We start from the raw sequence: 18,658 nt of genomic DNA on the forward strand, positions 1-18,658 counted from the left end.
TTTATTTATTATAAGTATCGGAATTGTTTTCGGTGTGATTCTTGAACGTTTAGTATTCGTTCGATACATGGGTGTGTGAAGATTAGTATGAAAAAAAAATGTGAAAGCTCTAGTAGAGTTCCGTTCTATGGGCCAAGGCCCAGACTAGGGTATATTTCCATGTGACGGGAACAAGAGATTCTACAATAGAGCTGAAACAGAAAGATAAATTCTAACATTAATATGTTTCGTCTTTTTAGTTATATTTTGGTAAGTTGATATTTCACTTTTGCATACTTGTGTATATCAGAGATTTATATAATCGGTATTTGGTTCTGTACTAAAGGACTAACGTTTCAAATATTGTTATGGGTTTTATTATTTCGGAGATAACTGTCTGCATAAGTGTAATCTTGGATTAATAATAGAAGCGTTAGCTTCTATTATTAATCCAAGGTGTAATAGTGAATTGAAAGTGCCTTGAATGGCTTTTGTGAGTGAGCAATTGGTTTCAAATTTATTGTGTTTTTTTAAATTTGGTAGTTTTTGTAATGTAGCCTACTGTAATAATTCATATTTATATTTGAAAATGTGTACACAGTTTATTAATTTTAGTTTTGAGCAGTAATATTTAAATGGTAAATAAGTGAGGAGTTAGAAAAGTCAAAGAATAAATGAAGCGCCTTTATGATTAAAAAACCTTATTTTTTAAATTGTTGAGGACTTTTTTCATTCAATTTGGATGGATCATAATATGAATAGTTTTATATGAAAAAAATTATCATGGGCATAGCTGTATCATGGACTAATTAACACCACCTAAAATTTTGTACAAAATAGTTTGAGATTATTAGACTGCTAAAATTTTTATTATTTTGCTTCACTCTTTCATAATTTAGTCACAGCTACCCCCTAAGCTAAGTCTGTTGATACTTGATAGGTGAATGCATAGTTGTACCAATTTTATCAAAGTTAAACTTACAAAAATATTTATTCTTAGAATTCTAAGTTGATTGATGAAAGTGAACCTATTCCTTCAACTGCTCATGAAAATTCAGAACATACCTCATCATCACAATCTGAAACAAACCAAGAATCGGATGTGCCAGAAGTAAGCCAATCCATAATCATATTTTGTTCTGTCTGTATTTATTTGTATTACTTTTCAATGGAAAGAGACAACATATGGCCCCCAAAGCATTCTTGGATAACATTAATTTTCAATTTCTGTTTGAGGTTGCATTGAGGTGATTCTAATAAGGCTCTAGGAGGTCTCCCAGAGAAAATGGTTTTTTATTATATTATATTATATTACATTATATTATATTTTATTAACTTAAAGAGTACATTCCCATGGTTGTATGTAAATTAACCTTTTATTGCATAACTTGCCTTGTACCGCTCTGGAGCACTTGCACACTTGGTATACAATCTCAGAAAAAACTGAATAAAAAATGTTGCAGAATAGTCTCGCAAAGAATAAATTGTTATATAGTTTTTAGTATTTTGCCAAGGTTTAAACCAAATGCTTCTAACATTTGTTTAGGAAGAAAATAGCGAAGTAGAGGCGAAACCTGCAAAAGTGAAACGGTCGCAGTCAACCGACGGTCAAATAAATAAAGTTAATGTGGAAGAGCCTACCAAATATACCGTGACAACTAAAGCAAAGAAAAAGGGATCCAAAATACTTAACATGGATACCTCCAATGACTCTGACACGGGCATAAAGAAACCTCCTGCGTCTGGCTCAAGTGAATCGGTGAAGTCAAAATCGAAAATTCGGATAGTTAAACCACCCAAAATGGACAAAAATAAAGCTAACTCTGGTAAACAAAAATTAAGTGATAAGAAAGTTGTGTCTCCTGCCAAGGGCAAAACGAGAATTGATTTCCCCAAACAAGAGGTGAAAGGTGAGAAGAGAAAAATCGGTCGACCCCGCGGGAGTTCCAAAAAAGAGAAACAAACTGAAAATATAGTGGAAGCCTCAATTAGCGACTCTGACAGTGACAATTTACCTTTGAAGAAACTCAAAGTGCAAACTGAAAGCTCAGAAACAATAGAAAAAGCGGACTTAGAGACAGAAAACCTTAACAAAGACATTGAAATGTCAATATCGAAACCAACTTCTCCTTTGGCATCAGAGGATGATAGCAAAAAGGTTGATGAAAGTAGCACCCCCAAAACTGCCCAGTCTGAACGGCTTTCAATGAAACGAGGTCCTAAGCCCAAAATAGCAGACCGACCCTCTTCGTTGGCCCTTTCCAGTTCCCACACGCCAAAATCTCCAGTCCAAGGTACACCCAAAAAACCAATATCAGAGATTGAAAGACTTAAAGAGCTGGAAGCCAAAATGGCTGCCAAAAAACCCAAGTTGAAAGTGGCAAAAAACATTGTTAAAGAACTGAAAGAAAAAGACATAAGGCACGAGAAGATGTTGAAAGCCAAAACGGGGGAAGTATTAACTGACGAATCACCAATTCCGTCCAACAGATCGGAGAGCTTAGGATCCTTGCATCCCCCAACTGAACTTGGGTCTTCGGAACCAGTTCCAACAAGCAGTTATGATGAGGTGAAAAGCCCCAGTACTGGTACTTTAACAAGTTGTGTCTCGCCGTGTTTTTCCGAAGAAAGTAGGCCATCAGTTAGTGCTAGCCAAAAGGAGGACTCCAATGATGGCTTTAACCAGTCCGTTGAAAGGTCCATATCCCCATCTAACTCAGAATCAACGGTTACTGAGGGTGATGGACAGCGTTCGCGACCTCGTAAGAGATCACTTTTGAACAAAGGAAAGAAGAAGAGTTCTTCAGCTTCAAGAAGGTCAAGCCGAAGTGTAAGCGAAGATGGTAGTATGGAGAGTCCTGGTAAACTCAAAAGAATCCCTAAACGTTCTGGAATTATATTTGAAATTGGTTATAAACTTGAGGCCATGGACTTCCAAGAAAAATGGTAATTTAGAGAAAGAGCCGTTTCCTAATGAGAAAATGTAACTTTCGGTTTTATATGTTTTGTGTAGGTATATGGCAAAGATAGTTGAAATTGACCAAGAAAGAGCTGAGATTTTAATTCACTTCGATGGCTGGAGTAGTCGTTATGATGAATGGATTTCTATGCACAGCAAAAAATTAAGAGCTGTAGCTCAACCGTTTCCGGGTAAAAGGGATCCGAAAGAAAAGTCTTGCCAAGTCAGTTGTTTTAAATTTTATTTATAGAAATGAGAAACGCCTTTCTGATACCCTTGATTTTGGTTATAGTTTAAAGTAAATGAAAAAGTTCTGGCTAGGTGGACTGATGGAAAAATGTACAGCGCAACTGTGAAAGAAGTGCATTCTGATAGTAAGCATTTTTATAGTCCTTTTTGGTCAATTTAATTAATGATTTACACAAAGTATTAGCATAGCTGATTATTATTATTATTTTTTTACCAAAATCAGATTATTATCTCGTGGAGTTTTTTGATGGCTTTGTTAGAAGATTGCCTTACACATGCATTGCTAAAGTCCCAACTGACTTTGTGGAAAAACTGGTATATACAAGCTCAAGTTTCTCATCTATTGAAATACTAAAATTAATATTTGATATATTAAGATCCATCCAATACCTATTGCTGCAGTTAAAAAGTTACAAGTTGAAGAAGAGATATCAAGTACTTTCAAAATCTCTTCTATTTGGAAGTAATTTTTATTACTAAAAATTTAATATTTAACTCACTTAGAAGACCCAGTGCTCAAAACTATATTGAACCGAAGCTCAACGGATGATGACTCTAGTCTTAATTCTCCTAATTCTAACTGTAAGAATACTGTAATTTTTATTACTTCATCTCTTCCTTCACAAATTATTTCGTTCAATAGTTATACCTAAGAAACAGTTTAAGGTTGAAGAGGATCACAATCAGTTCAAATGTCACTTCGAAAAATGCAATAAGTCTTTTCGAAAGGAAACCCTTCTGGCATCACACATAAAGCATTATCATCGTCCCAAACTGAAGCCGAAACCCAGAGTGCATTTATTGTTGCCTAGAAAACTAAAAAAAATTGATAATGATACTGGTGTTAAGTCTGAAGAAGAATCTGAAACTCCGTCTCCTGCAAGTATGAGCTGATTTTCATAAATTTTGACTGTTTTGTCCGAGCACTCCATGGATTTTTTTAATGTCATTAGTTAAGAAAGAGATTGAGACTGAAGTTAAGAGTGAAACGCCCACGTACGAAGCTACGGATACTTTGAGTACTTCAGAAGAGGTTAAAGAAGTTAAAGATGAAAGTGGTTTGAAAACACCGTTGAAGGCATTTACTCCTATGGACGCAGATGCCCAAGCAGTTCCGATCTCTACTCCTTTAATTAAAGGGCCATTAACTAGTCCATCTAAAGCATTGTTTGGCAAAGGAGCGTATCCCATCACAAAAATGGAAACCAGACACGCTAAGTTGAGGTTTCAGAAAGATGATTCGGTGTATACCAACTACAAGACAGTTGCACTAGGTATTCAACGTCCAAGACGTACATCAGAGTGTAAAATTGAAAAGATGAGATGCCTTAAAGATGTTGCCAAGGGGGAAATTAGGACACCTGGACGAACTAAAAGTAATTCAGAATCTTCGTCTAAACCAGCAGAATCGAAACCGCATCTATCCAGTGAGTTAAAGAAAAGCAAAAATAAAATGGAAAAGAAAACTGATGCTCAAATTACCAAAAGTGACAGTTCAAAGAAACTAAAGTTAGAGAGAGGTAGCTATTTTTTATTGTTAATTCTTTTATGTAATTGTGATTCAAATAATTAAGTCATTCATATCAAGTCGATGAAGAAAGCCAGGACAAAAAAGAAGGTATAGGTCCAGTTACAAGACGACGTTCGGATCGGTGTTCAGAGTCTACTACCACGTCCAAAGCTGATGAAGGGGCAAAAGATGAAGTTGATGATGGTATAGATCTCGTTGATGATCTGGACGACAGAGCTGACAATGATGAAGTTGTTCATTGTATTTGTGAAGTAAATGAAGAAAATGGACTTATGATCCAGGTGAGATCTGGGTTTCTTGAGTTACATTACTTTTATCATTCAAGCCTGAACCCCACCAGGTACCTAAAATACCTAAAAGTCCCGGTTTTTCTTCAAGATCCCTAATCTAGCCTAAAATCAATAATTGGTCCCTAGGGTACTTTATTTTCAATGAATCAGGGAAAAACACCATCGGCTTAAATAAGTGTTCAAAAGGTCAAAGCTGAGGCATATCGATAGACAATAGTTACAACTTACAAGGGAAGGTCTGGGATCCGAGAAAAAGTTATGGCAACCTTTAGATCATGCCCCAGGAAGGTATCAGCAGAGTCAAAAGATAAAATTTTATGACCTTTCGAAATTTTGACTTTGGTCAAGCCGGAAATTTCTTATGGGATTTTATATGCTAATTTCATAGGACTGGTAGCGGAAACACAGTGGTTACATTTAGTTCCGGCCAAAAAAAGCACCTTTCCCAAAATATTGCTATTCAAATAGTTCCTGTCGCAAAAAAGGAACCTTTCCCAAAATATTGCTATACACATTTAGTTAATGCACCTTTATCAAAACTGATCTATCCAATCTCATAGCTCATTTATCAATGCATTTCATTCAAAAAAAATTCAAAATCATGATAGTCTGGCGTTATCTATTACACTTTGGTATATTTTGAATAGTCTAGCTATTTATTCAGCCACTGTGTTTCCGCTATCAGTCATATGGTAATTGAAACAATCTAAGGTGGGTTCGGAATTACGGCAAACACAAACAATTTCAAAATTTACCAATAAAAAAAAATGCTTGCGGTGGCCAGATAATATTTTAACTAATTGTTTTGAACCTCCCTATGGGTTATAACTTGACGAAATCAAATGTTTTAGGGGACTTAGGTAAACTGAACACTTTAGATCATATTAACCACTCCCATAACAAACTAAACCTTTTGGACCATTTTGACCACTCCCATAGCAAACTGACCATTTTGGACCATATTGACCACTCCCATCGCAAGCTGACCATTTTTAACCATATTGACCAATGTAAAATTTCGAAAGGTCTTAAAACTTGACCTTTTGAAAAATCCACCCGTTGATACCTTCCTGGGGCATGGTCTAAAGGTTGCCATAACTTTTTCTCGGATCCCATACTTACAGTCCAAGACCTTCCCTTGTTAGTACAAAATTACGTTTTTGGAAAATATCTAATGAATTTTTGGGATCGGATATTCTAAAACTAATTCAGTATTTGAAACAGTGATGCCAGATTGCGAAAATGGAATTTCCCTTTCCGACCCCCTTTTTTCAGTTGGAAAACCAGCTTCAGATGTGAAAATAGCTGGGATAATCGATATAGTTTTTTTTTTGGGATATTGTGAAGGAAATCCAAATAATCGATAAGAGAATCGGTGAAAACGATTAATTGAATGAAAAGAAAATATTTCGAGTAGTAAAGTGATAACCGATATTATCAAATAGTTTATAAACCGCCAAAACAAATTTATAATCGATTTTGATTAATTCAAAAAACAGTATCCGAAAATACGGTTGATTAACCGAACTGATAAGCTTTGGTAAACGGTTATCCGCACATCCCTAATATTTGCGTAAAACAATTGGGACATTATAAAACAAAAATAACCAATGTCCTGAAGAAAATAATACTTTTATTTTCATCTTGCAATGAATAAAAACTAGGAACAATTTTACCAGTATAGAGTAGTGTCAGTGCTACATCACGCAACGTCACCCATGCTTTTTCCTATAGAGAAAAAAACGCGCCTAAAATAAATCAGTTTGTACTAGGGATAGAGTGGGACTCCTTCCTGTGGGTCAGTTATTTAGCAGACGACTTTCCAAATTGCCAAAAACAATCGTAGGGGTGCCAGCTAAAGTGAATCCAACAAAATACTTATGATTGTATTAATTGATTCTTTCATAATAAGTCAATTTAATGAAGGCGTGCCATTATTATGTCAGCTTTGAATAAAATATTTTTTGCTTCGAATTTCCTTTTTACCATTTTGAAGTGTGGGAAATTTCCCTCAATCTGGCATCACTGATTTGAGATAATTTAGTTCAAATAAAGACTTCATTTTCTTTCACATTGGTAACTATTTGCTTCCTATTTTTCAAAATATGTTTGCTGCCATTTCCCCTATTTTTAATTTGGAACTATTTCCCCTAATTATTTTCCAGATATCGGTGGTACAATTTTTCAAGTTATAAAATCTACTCATTTCTTTAATTATATTTCTCAATTTCTTTTTTTCAGTGTGAGATATGTTTGACTTGGCAACATGCTTTGTGTTTTAAGATTGATGACCAGAGTCAAGTTCCTGATAAATATATATGTTATGCCTGCACAAACCCTCGAGGTAAGTTGATGGACATTCTTTCTTTGTAATATCGCTACCTGAGAGAAAAAGTCAAGTAAGTCGAGCTACGTGACTATTGAAAGAAATTCAAAATTAGAATCCTTGAGTGTTTTTAAATAAAGGTGACTCAGTACAAAATTTTGAATCTTCTATTATCAATTTTCATTATTAGATTATCATTGTTATTATGCTAGATTTCGAACTTAAAACTGGTTTTTCTCATATAGGGTTTTTCAGACTTGCTTGACTCTTGCTCTAAGGTCAACTTATTTTTATAAATTAGGTTACATAGGATTAAAAATAGTTTAATAGTCAGTTTCCAAATTGTATATAGCATTAGTAGGTTCAGTAGACATTATTAATAAACAGGGTTGCCACATGTCTGGGAAAAGTCAGGTAATTCAAAAATGGGCCAAAAAAGTCAGGGAAAGGTCAGGAAATTCAGTTTAATCTTGACACTTTTTTAAGGTAATTTTACTCTAGGTCTATGGCAAATTCTGTTATTTTTATATGGATTATTATTATTGAGTGGGGGTGGCAAGCCAAACACTTCGACCTGAGGTCCATTGTGCATCCCCAAACTGGGTGACTTAAATAAGTCCTATCGCCGACATAAAGCTTAAAATCTGCCCGGCCGTGATATTAGAGACGTCATACGTCTCCAACCGATGCATACCCAAATGCTCAAACCTCTGGGCTGCATAGTAATCGCAGCTACAGAGTACATGTGAGGCAGTTTCCTCCTCAGCTAGACAAGCTCTGCCAATTGGGTCATCACTGACCCCAATGAGAGTTAAATGTCTGTTCAGATGGCAGTGGCCTGCAACAGGCCCGTACACAGCCGCCAAAACTCGGGGGCGCTCAAATTCTTTTTGGGGGTGCCAATACCTTGAGTAATTTTTATCTCCCCACCTATGAAATTAGTAAATATACTAATCCGGTTGTAGCCCTTAAATATCAGTCAAAACATTTTTTATAAGCTGGTTCAATATTTCTACAATTGAAAAGTTTTTCTGGTGCAGTGAGACGCGCGAAAGCAATTTTCAAAAACTTTAGTAAAATGGTTTCAAATATTTACTGATACTAGCTCTCTAGTAAAAGTAATTTTCCTTTTTGATTAATATACAAATATTCTAGATCATATCTTTCGGTAATTGAGCAATCGATGTTTTTTGGGTCAGTCAGATTGGGGATGCTCAAGTACTCATTTGGGGGCGCTGAGCATCCCCTGGGGCCCCCCCGTGTACGGGCCTGGCCTGTAAGTAGGCCAATAACAATCCTAATACTAGCCCTAGAGAGCGAGAGTAATTCTCTGGCTCTCTCCCTAGAAGGGCCAAGAGTAAACTCTTTGGCCTACCTTTGACCCTCAATCTCAGACCATTGTCTGAGTTGACGATCTGACATAAACTTGGAGATCAAGCCGCGCACAAGTCCCCGGGAGATGGGGAGAGCCGGTACTGGTCCAATGAACCCAGCCCTCGCACCCTCCTTGGCCAAGGCGTCGGCCCTTTCGTTCCCAAGATGCCCCTTATGCCCAGGTACCCAACAAAGTTGAACTTTATTGTGCAACCCAAGAGTGCAGAGGAAATCTAAGCAGCTAAAAACCAGTTTAGAAAGAATACTATACTGGCTGAGAGCTCTAAGAGCAGCCTGGCTATCTGAATAAATCTGGATAACCTTCCCATGATATCCCTGATGTAAACAGTAAGCAACACAGGAGCAAATGGCAAAAATTTCAGCCTGGAATTTTTTATATGGATAATTGAAAGGTTTTTTACGTTGAAATAACTTTTGTACTGAAATATAAATTGACAATTTTATTAACTTCTGATAAATGTAAAAGTCTAACTGTCTAATTTTGGCCTTAAAAAGTCAGGGAAAATAACTTAAAAATGGTCAGGGTATAATCAGGGAATTTGAATCTGTGAATATTCTAGCCACCGTGATAAAGTTTTGTCGGACATATTTATAAAAAGGATGTTTTACAATGAACTTGGAAGTATTTGACTTAATATTCAAGCTTAAAAGTAAAAAATTAGCTTTGAATAATTTTCATAAACTACCCCAATAGCAAAACTCTATATTAATCATTGAAATTCACCACCCTTCATTCATTCATATACTGCTTGAAGCAAAAGGTCAAAGGAAGTTAAAATCAAGACCTTAATTAGGCTACTGAGAATGAGTATACCTATGTTTTCCTCAATTGTATAGCACCGTCTAGTATTGATTGTAAGAATCTTTTATTTTTAGGGAAAACATGTATAATTTGTTACGAAAAAGTTCAATTCAACTATTAATTTAATTTGGGCAACTTTAATAAAGCTGATTTTCATGATTTGAGTTATTATAAATAGCAAAATAGTTGGTAGATGTTCAATTATTGTGTCAAGAAATAAATATTTTAAAATAAGTCCCATACAGAAGTCGTTACTATTTCAATTACAATTTTCAGTCTGTTCTTTTTATTATTGTAAAACAGGTACATTCTCAGTAACCTAAAATAAGTTCTTGGTAAAATATATAAATTTTTATTTATAGTTAATTGAAACCTTAGTTCAATGGGAATTTTCTAGTACAGATAACAGCAGAAATATGTTCATGCTTTTTTTGTTAAACCATTGGCATTAATTCGAATTTTGCTGGTGTACAGTATCTTTGGTGATCATTTTAATCCCCATAAATGAATTTCACTTCATAATAATGAAATATGATAAATAAACAGACAATATGTACTTTAGATCGGTAATAATAAGTAGTTTTTTTTATCTAAGGGCCAAATTGTCAATTTCCATTTCACATGACCAGGGTAAATATAGAACTAGTAGATTGGCGATTTCTTTGTCAAAATAAATGTTCCCATTTTCACACATTTCTTGCTCGAAATACTTAAGTTTGGTTTTTAGAATTCTTCAATTTATCACTTTTAAATATAGTGAACTTTATTTAAGGTGATTAAATTAATGTGCAGGTACATTTTTAAGCACAAATATGAATTAGCCAAATTTCAATTAGCACCAGAAAAACAGGATATCTTTGTGCTATCTGTACAAGAATTTACACCCTTCCAAGGCTGCAATTTACTCTAGCACAAATTGCAATTACATTACCGGGTTTCACTTAGATTTTCTATATTGAATGACTGCTTTCATTTAAAAATTAAACCGGTCAATATGACCAGTGGTTTCACCATGTCCCATTAGCATAAAAAATTATAAGTGAACTTTGACTGAATGCCACCACAACCTTATTTCCAAGACAGCTTTTAAATAGATTTAAGATATAATTAATTTTTGTGCTTGCTTCAGGATTGGGATATCAGTTGTCTGACTTCAGTAACCTTTTTTCACTCAACTTTTACACTAGGCTTTATGCTTTCACCATAACTTATTTGTTTCTAACTATTTTCAATATTTTGATTAGCTTTAATTAGCTCTAAAATGTATAAACTTGATTATATTTTACAAATAAGTCAAATATGTATTTATAGGCCTTAGAAGTAGTTTCAAATACCGACTTGACCAAGAATGGTTCAAAAGTGGCGAATTGCCAACGTTCAATGACATGGGCACCAACTGCAAACAGTCTTGTTCAATCTTAGCTGGTCATGAACTTGTGTCTTCAATGCATAATATTGTCAATGTTCTTCACAGCCTTGACTACAAAATAAACTTAGCCAAAGACAGGTACCAATCAAATTGCAACCAATCCCTTAAGAAATAGTCTGAAGCTAATGTCATTATGATATGCTCATCTAGTACCAAAGCCAATACAGATTTAAGACACTTTTCTCAACCATGGAAATCTCTATCAGCCAGTAATGAGTCCTTAAATGAAAGTACTCTTACAGCCAAAACGAGTAACCTAGATGCAGAACTGACCCTTGATGCTGAAATGACTGAAAGGGTTTTAAAAGCTATAGCTGATGAGGGTATTTCAGACCCAAAGGGAACCCTTCTTGATGAATCTTATATGACTGACACTATAAAAACAACTGAAAGCACTACGCCTGGAGGATTTGCATCCCTTGACCACTCTTACTTCTCAGTCAAACAGGATAAACGGTCAACACCTTTACGACAACCAGTTATATCACTTGAGGACAAGGCCCAACAAGAGCGTGCCAACTTAACCTCTGCTTGCTCAAGTACCGACTCAACGACAGCCACAACAACAACCGAAGATACGATGGATGGCTTAGACCAGTCAGAGTTTCCAAGTACTTCTGGTATTTATCTTACTTGAATTAGGTTTTCACGCTCTTTGGATGTTTTTGTAAGTATTAGTGTCCAACCCATTCAGGGCAAACCAAGGTGGACACTCCCTTCCCTGAAGAATTCAGTGACTCGGAACCTGAATTAAATATTGCGGTGGATGAAGCTGCGCCTCCTCAATCAGAATCTAAGCCGATTAAGACTAAAATTAATGTTGTTTCGGCTCCACGAAGAAGGGGACGAGCTCGTCGAGGTGCACATCTGTGTCGTCAAGTGGAAAAGATTGATCCATTACCCAAAGTAGAGGAAAACATTAACGTTGAAGTATGCCGGGATCATTTATTGAACCACATCACAGACGTACAAAATAATTTGGAAACTAAACTGTATCTCATCGAAGGTCAACTGAAAAGTAAGATCAAGCTTTTTTCCCTAAATGTTGAGTATCTTTGATAATTATAAAATATGCTTGTATTATTTTTCAATTTGGCCTCTTATTTATTTTCATTTGGTTTTTTTAGATATTATAACCTCTTTTATGTATTAGACACATTTATTTTGAGCATTTTTTGGGTGGTTAATATTGTCTTAAGGCTAAAATTTTGGCATTCTTTTTAGTGAAACGTTGCTATTAGTTAAGTGGAAGTCGCTTAGTTGTTTAATTTTTTTTTGGCAATGACTGTCTTTGCTATTTGTGGTTGGTTTTTCCTGCACATTATCTTGATATTTAACAGTCCCGCATTAGGTTTGCATTTAACCCTGAATAATATTGTATACTTGGCTTTGCTTGCTTTGTTATAATGGGAACACTTAATACTCTTATGAATTCCCACAAATATACCAATTTAGACTTCTGTTCAGTTTTAGAAGCTGAATATGGTGAGGATACTTCTGATCAGGACCAGTACATGGCTGACTCTGAAGACGATGATCTACCCAAACTACTCCAATCAATCAAAAATCTTTCAAATGACTTGACGCTTGTTGAGAGACTAGCGGTACTGTGATATTAATTTTTGTTTCACTAAACTCACTGGCCAATGCGCCAAGTTTTAATGTGTAGCGTTTGGAATTGTGAATGACTCATTCTCGAATATCATCCTTTTTTGTTAATATAAATTGCATATATTAAAAAAAAATCTGCTTTCATTGTAAGCTTAAAGCCGCTTTCATTTGGGTCATTCTAAAGTTTAGTACTCTATATTAGCGTACAGGATAAATTGTGTATTTAGCTGTAAAATACAAAATTTTATTGAAAAAGTTAATATTCAGAATTGTTACACTGTATTATATATACAAATTCCTTGGTTCGTTCAAGTTATTTATGCTAACAATAAATAACTTATCTATACACAAACTGCTCAAACTAAATAGAAACAGCACATACTGACACTTATGCCCTATTTAAATTATACATATTCCCATTTTGTCATTATACATTGGTAATTATGAACCATTAGAATCATAACCTACTAAATGGGAAACATAACGTAAAAATCCATATTTGTTGGATTTTACTTTCGGTCTTTTTGTTTCGTCAACGGACATGCTATCCAAATCTAATAAGCGTTTTCGCTTGCTTCGCAAGATTTCAATCCATTGAGCTGTATAGAAATTTGAATATGACTTATACATGTATATAAATGCAAAGCTAAATTCATTAACGTTATCATCAAATGATGTTGAAAATTATATATTGTGGTGATATTAATAAGCATATTTACCTGTCATTTCTGCCAGAGGTACCTCCCCACCATATTCCTTGGGCAGGATTTCTCGCGGTATCTCATCTGGTATTGTGGCCAAGCTATCATGTATCGCTAACTGGAATTAATTAATGCAATTATTATATGATTTGATAACCTATTCAACATCACTTACTCTGGACTGTAGTTTGGGGCTGAGAAAGGTTTTAAACACATCATAAATAGCTTTGAGGTATCGAGGGAGGTACAACCAGTGGATTTGTTTGTGTCTCACTGGAACAGCTTTCTATAAGCAATAATGCCTTTTTAAACATAACTTCTGGACTTAAGACTTAGTTTGAGATTAGACGAAATTGAAATTGAGATTTTGGTTGATTTTACTTAAGAGACTATTGTGCATTAGGCGCTTCAATAATTTTTTCCCCATCCCCTTTGTGTATGCACGAGTCATTGAATATAATAGTCACGTGTTTATGTTAGTTTTATTTGTAAGGCTAAAGTTGAGAGCGTGCAGTTTTTTTCTTCCAAGAGGCGTGTGTGAAATTGAACAAGCCCTTCAAAATTGAAAAATTAAGCTTTCAATTATAACTCTTTTACAAGTATACGTCCTGGATTTCTGTTATTACTACATTTAGGTAAATTGATGAACCGATTTTATTTAAGCGTCTATTACCAGAAGAAAATAGGGGGAAGTACGCTTCTAGTCAGCTTTGGAAAGGCGTCACTTTTCACGAATTTTCGCGCCAAAACGGTTTGGCGGGAAATCGCGGATGAATACATCGTTTAAAAAGTCATTTTTCTTAAATTGAACAATTGTAACATATTGCCCTTCTCATTCTCTGCTATTTGAGCTAAGGCGTATTTGCTTTCGTCGATTATAGCCGTGTTGAATCAAAACAAAAGTAGGACTACTTTTTCAGTTTGGTTTATTATGCGTAAAAAGGCGTTTTCGTGGGTCACACGACGACTTCTACGGCTCAAAGCTACAGATACGTACTTCCCCTATTTTCTTCTGCTATTACTGATAAAACGAGTACACGAATGGCATAAAAAACGAACCACGATCAACGAGTTTTAAACAAAGATATATCTCACCTCTCCAACGGTAAAAAGTCTTTGAATATCTCTCAGACCCAACTGGTAAATTTGACTGAGATTAATACCACCTTGGTCGAAGATATACGTCAGACCTTTTTTCTGGTTCTCTTCGTCTTCTAGCAAGGCTTCGAAGGTCATTATGAATGTCCTGAAAACGTCTTCGCGTTTCTGTACACCTCCGTTTAGTTCCATGGCGGCTAAACGAAACCCGATTGACATTAATGTACGTGGGGACATAATTGTTTGATTGTTTACATTACCCTGTACTCCAAATATGACTATCCTGCCTTTGGTGTCTTTCTTTGGTAATGGGAACATGTAACTGAAGATAAAGTTACAAAGTTAATACGTCATTGTTGGTGTTAGAAACGAGCTTACTAACCCTTTAGCTATTAGGTTGTGTATTCCCGGTTCATCAACGTCCATTCTATGGAAACAGTAAGGGAAATGCGTCCTGATGGTCAAGTACTTATCCAATACTTGTTGCGACAACTGTATGTTGAGTTTTCTCATTCGCAGGAAACGCAGTAGGAAGTTGCTATCTGTTTGGAGGATAATATTAGTATTCACTTTTAAAAGAGGAGAAATGCACTTCAGTATAACCATCTCGCTCTACCCCTCCTACATAGCCAAAGTGGGACCACTGTACAAAATATTTTACACCAATCTTAAACCAGATTAACACGGGTAGACAAAGAAGCCAACTACATGACGTCCGGCCGTACCTTTAGCTATGGCCGCCATGCTGGTATGCTTTGTTACAATTGGAAAAAGCAGGGTTGACGTATTATCTACGTCATGCTGCCAAGTCCCTATTGTATTAGGCTTAATGTCAAAGCTCGCCGTCACGAGCTTACCCCATGCAAGGCTGGTTTTCACCAGGGTCATGACGCCTCGACGGCAAACGTTGACGCAAAAATATAGTGTAAGGCGAAAATCAAACTTATTTTTGATACTGATTTGAGCCTTAGCGTCAATGACTATTATGAATAGTAGCTTGCACCTCGAAGCTCGTTGTATTAATGGACAGTTTCAGAAACACAGTCTGGTTCCAACGCCGGGGCGTTAAGAAGCACGATATAAACAGCTAGGAGCAACAAACACAGCACCCCACACAAGGAGTACGCAACCCGTCAAAAGTCGTGAATTTTCTTGTGTACAGTTTTCATTGGTTAGACGCTTTAGCGCAGACTGCCGTCAGAAGGGGAAAATTTCCAAATTATCTTGCCCCTTTCCGTAAAACGCTCAGTGGAAAGGCTCGTCCAATGAAATTTGTACACAACACTGCGTTAGCGTGTTTAAAGGCTAGCTGCGTTCTCCTTGTGTTTGTTGCTCCTAGCTGAAACTATCTTTTATTTTCAAGCGAATTGCGCTTTTATTGTAATAGCGAACCTGTGCGGCAGTTGACGAAGTGAGGTTGATCTTGGACCCATTCCCGGAATTCCTTGAGGGCCATTTCCTCCTCTTCGTCGCAGCTGGAGTCTGTGCTGCTCGACAATTCTTCCTCGTCCTCCACTTGGTTGTCAATTCGCAGATCTTCCAGACTAGCTTTCAGTTTGCGAATGGCGTGCGTGTGGTCCTTGTTCTTGCGCAAAGGTGGCTCCGGGGGTGGCGCGATGATTGTGTCCATTTTAACTAAAGAAAGATTGGGTTCTGTCAAATTCAAATGTTGCCTCCATTAAACATGTTTTAAGCGAGTAACATAGTAAAGGATATGCTTCTAAGTAACGGATGAAATTCTGGTTCTACATAAAAACTTGTCGAAGTTAACGGTTGTAGTAAGTGTAGGGAGCTGTTGGCTCGCGTGGCATGAAGGGCTTGTCACCACCCTCCTAGGCATTGTAACTTGTGCACCTGAATTAAAGGCATCCAAAGTCGCTACTTCTGGCTCTACATATGTACTTTCTGGTTTTACATATTATGTACTTCTGGTTTTATATATGTACTTTCTGGTTTAACATATTATGCACTTATGGTTCTACATATTATGCATCGTGAAGCTGTTGTTGAGAATTTATAGGAAATTTATATTTTTCTGGCTAAATTCAAGAAATTCTACACCTAGAAACGTTAATTATCCGAATATTTATTTTATAAATAGATGTTTCTATAAAATAAATTGAACCAAAAGTAGAAATATTAAATGTTTATTTTAATGTGTCTTATTAGTATAATCTTAGAACCGGCGATTTGCACGCGCACTTGAAAAAATTAAATTCTCCTGGGGAATCCATCACGTGCTCCTAGATTTGTAAAACTAAGAGACAGTGACGTAAAAGAAACATAAAAACAAGCAGGCCAGATTATTTTATAGAATGATCTATTGAAACCATAAGATTATAATCATCGGTGAGTTAGTTAGTCGACAATTTACTGATTCGTAAGTTGTTTGTGGCTGTGAAAAAATTCCGTTGCCATAGCAACGATATAATGTTAGCCATGACATTAAGATGACCATGGTGATCACGTTATTATTTGTAAAGCATTGTCACGTTGTGTTTTGCCCCGTGGTCTGTGACGTAGAATGATTGCCACTAAAATGAAGTAACAGCTTGAAAGGGCTTGTAAAAAAAATTAATATTTTCTTACAAATATTTTCTCACTAAAAAATTTAAGTTAAAGACACTGTGACGTAAGTACCTCAACTACCGTCATCCGTAATAACATCCGCTTCTACCTTAAAAGATCGCGGAAATCCTGTTTTAAAAGATCGCGGAGATCCTGTTTTAAAAGATCGCGGAGATCCTGTTTTAAAAGATCGCGGAGATCCTGTTTTAAAAGATCGCGGAGATCCTGTTTTAAAAGATCGCGGAGATCCTGTTTTAAAAGATCGCGGAGATCCTGTTTTAAAAGATCGCGGAGATCCTGTTTTAAAAGATCGCGGAGATCCTGTTTTAAAAGATCGCGGAGATCCTGTTTTAAAAGATCGCGGAGATCCTGTTTTAAAAGATCGCGGAGATCCTGTTTTAAAAGATCGCGGAGATCCTGTTTTAAAAGATCGCGGAAATCCTGTTTTAAAAGATCGCGGAGATCCTGTTTTAAAAGATCGCGGAAATCCTGTTTTAAAAGATCGCGGAGATCCTGTTTTAAAAGATCGCGGAGATCCTGTTTTAAAAGATCGCGGAGATCCGGTTTTAAAAGATCGCGGAGATCCGGTTTTAAAAGATCGCGGAGATCCTGTTTTAAAAGATCGCGGAGATCCTGTTTTAAAAGATCGCGGAGATCCTGTTTTAAAAGATCGCGGAGATCCTGTTTTAAAAGATCGCGGAGATCCTGTTTTAAAAGATCGCGGAGATCCTGTTTTAAAAGATCGCGGAGATCCTGTTTTAAAAGATCGCGGAGATCCTGTTTTAAAAGATCGCGGAGATCCTGTTTTAAAAGATCGCGGAGATCCTGTTTTAAAAGATCGCGGAGATCCTGTTTTAAAAGATCGCGGAGATCCTGTTTTAAAAGATCGCGGAGATCCTGTTTTAAAAGATCGCGGAGATCCTGTTTTAAAAGATCGCGGAGATCCTGTTTTAAAAGATCGCGGAGATCCTGTTTTAAAAGATCGCGGAGATCCTGTTTTAAAAGATCGCGGAGATCCTGTTTTAAAAGATCGCGGAGATCCTGTTTTAAAAGATCGCGGAGATCCTGTTTTAAAAGATCGCGGAGATCCTGTTTTAAAAGATCGCGGAGATCCTGTTTTAAAAGATCGCGGAGATCCTGTTTTAAAAGATCGCGGAGATCCTGTTTTAAAAGATCGCGGAGATCCTGTTTTAAAAGATCGCGGAGATCCTGTTTTAAAAGATCGCGGAGATCCTGTTTTAAAAGATCGCGGAGATCCTGTTTTAAAAGATCGCGGAGATCCTGTTTTAAAAGATCGCGGAGATCCTGTTTTAAAAGATCGCGGAGATCCTGTTTTGAAAGATCGCGGAGATCCTGTTTTGAAAGATCGCGGAGATCCTGTTTTGAAAGATCGCGGAAATCCTGTTTTGAAAGATCGCGGAAATCCTGTTTTGAAAGATCGCGGAAATCCTGTTTTGAAAGATCGCGGAAATCCTGTTTTGAAAGATCGCGGAAATCCTGTTTTGAAAGATCGCGGAAATCCTGTTTTGAAAGATCGCGGAAATCCTGTTTTGAAAGATCGCGGAAATCCTGTTTTGAAAGATCGCGGAAATCCTGTTTTGAAAGATCGCGGAAATCCTGTTTTGAAAGATCGCGGAAATCCTGTTTTAAAAGATCGCGGAAATCCTGTTTTAAAAGATCGCGGAAATCCTGTTTTAAAAGATCGCGGAAATCCTGTTTT

At 36.4% G+C, this 18,658-nt stretch overlaps 2 protein-coding genes across 2 annotated transcripts in view; one reads left to right on the forward strand and one right to left on the reverse strand.

The window, feature by feature from the left end:
- LOC149953698 (uncharacterized) lies at positions 1-13,420 on the forward strand. The gene is made up of 16 exons (XM_090168903.1): positions 1-249; positions 980-1,090; positions 1,526-2,925; positions 2,993-3,161; positions 3,231-3,312; positions 3,411-3,502; positions 3,565-3,622; positions 3,692-3,769; positions 3,831-4,070; positions 4,141-4,707; positions 4,776-4,999; positions 7,250-7,352; positions 10,843-11,038; positions 11,111-11,580; positions 11,655-11,978; positions 12,428-13,420. The coding sequence occupies exons 1-16, from the start codon at positions 223-225 to the stop codon at positions 12,571-12,573; spliced, it is 4,287 nt and encodes a 1,428-aa protein (XP_090025029.1). The 5' UTR covers positions 1-222; the 3' UTR covers positions 12,574-13,420.
- Positions 12,840-18,658, reverse strand: part of LOC149953699 (retinaldehyde-binding protein 1-like) — a 27,501-nt gene continuing 21,682 nt past the window's right edge. The window contains exons 2-8 of the mRNA XM_090168905.1: positions 15,763-16,023; positions 14,753-14,912; positions 14,631-14,692; positions 14,368-14,567; positions 13,448-13,558; positions 13,291-13,390; positions 12,840-13,170 (exon numbers count right to left, since the gene is read on the reverse strand). Of these exons, the coding sequence (XP_090025031.1) occupies positions 13,013-13,170; positions 13,291-13,390; positions 13,448-13,558; positions 14,368-14,567; positions 14,631-14,692; positions 14,753-14,912; positions 15,763-16,000 (1,029 nt within the window). The 5' untranslated portion in view covers positions 16,001-16,023 and the 3' untranslated portion in view covers positions 12,840-13,012. The remainder of the gene's footprint in view (positions 13,171-13,290; positions 13,391-13,447; positions 13,559-14,367; positions 14,568-14,630; positions 14,693-14,752; positions 14,913-15,762; positions 16,024-18,658) is intronic.

Source organism: Leiobunum rupestre, chromosome 3, assembly GCF_980474605.1.
Source record: "Leiobunum rupestre chromosome 3, qqLeiRupe1.1.hap1, whole genome shotgun sequence".
NCBI classification, from domain to species: Eukaryota; Metazoa; Arthropoda; class Arachnida; order Opiliones; family Sclerosomatidae; genus Leiobunum; species Leiobunum rupestre.

Bases quoted from the DNA above. Each gene is read 5' to 3' on its own strand.
- LOC149953698 (XM_090168903.1), top strand. From the start codon at position 223: ATGTTTCGTCTTTTTAGTTATATTTTG. The intron at 4,708-4,775 runs GTAGCTATTTTT...ATTCATATCAAG, and splicing joins GAAACTAAAGTTAGAGAGAG to TCGATGAAGAAAGCCAGGAC. The intron at 11,039-11,110 runs GTACCAATCAAA...ATGCTCATCTAG, and splicing joins ATAAACTTAGCCAAAGACAG to TACCAAAGCCAATACAGATT.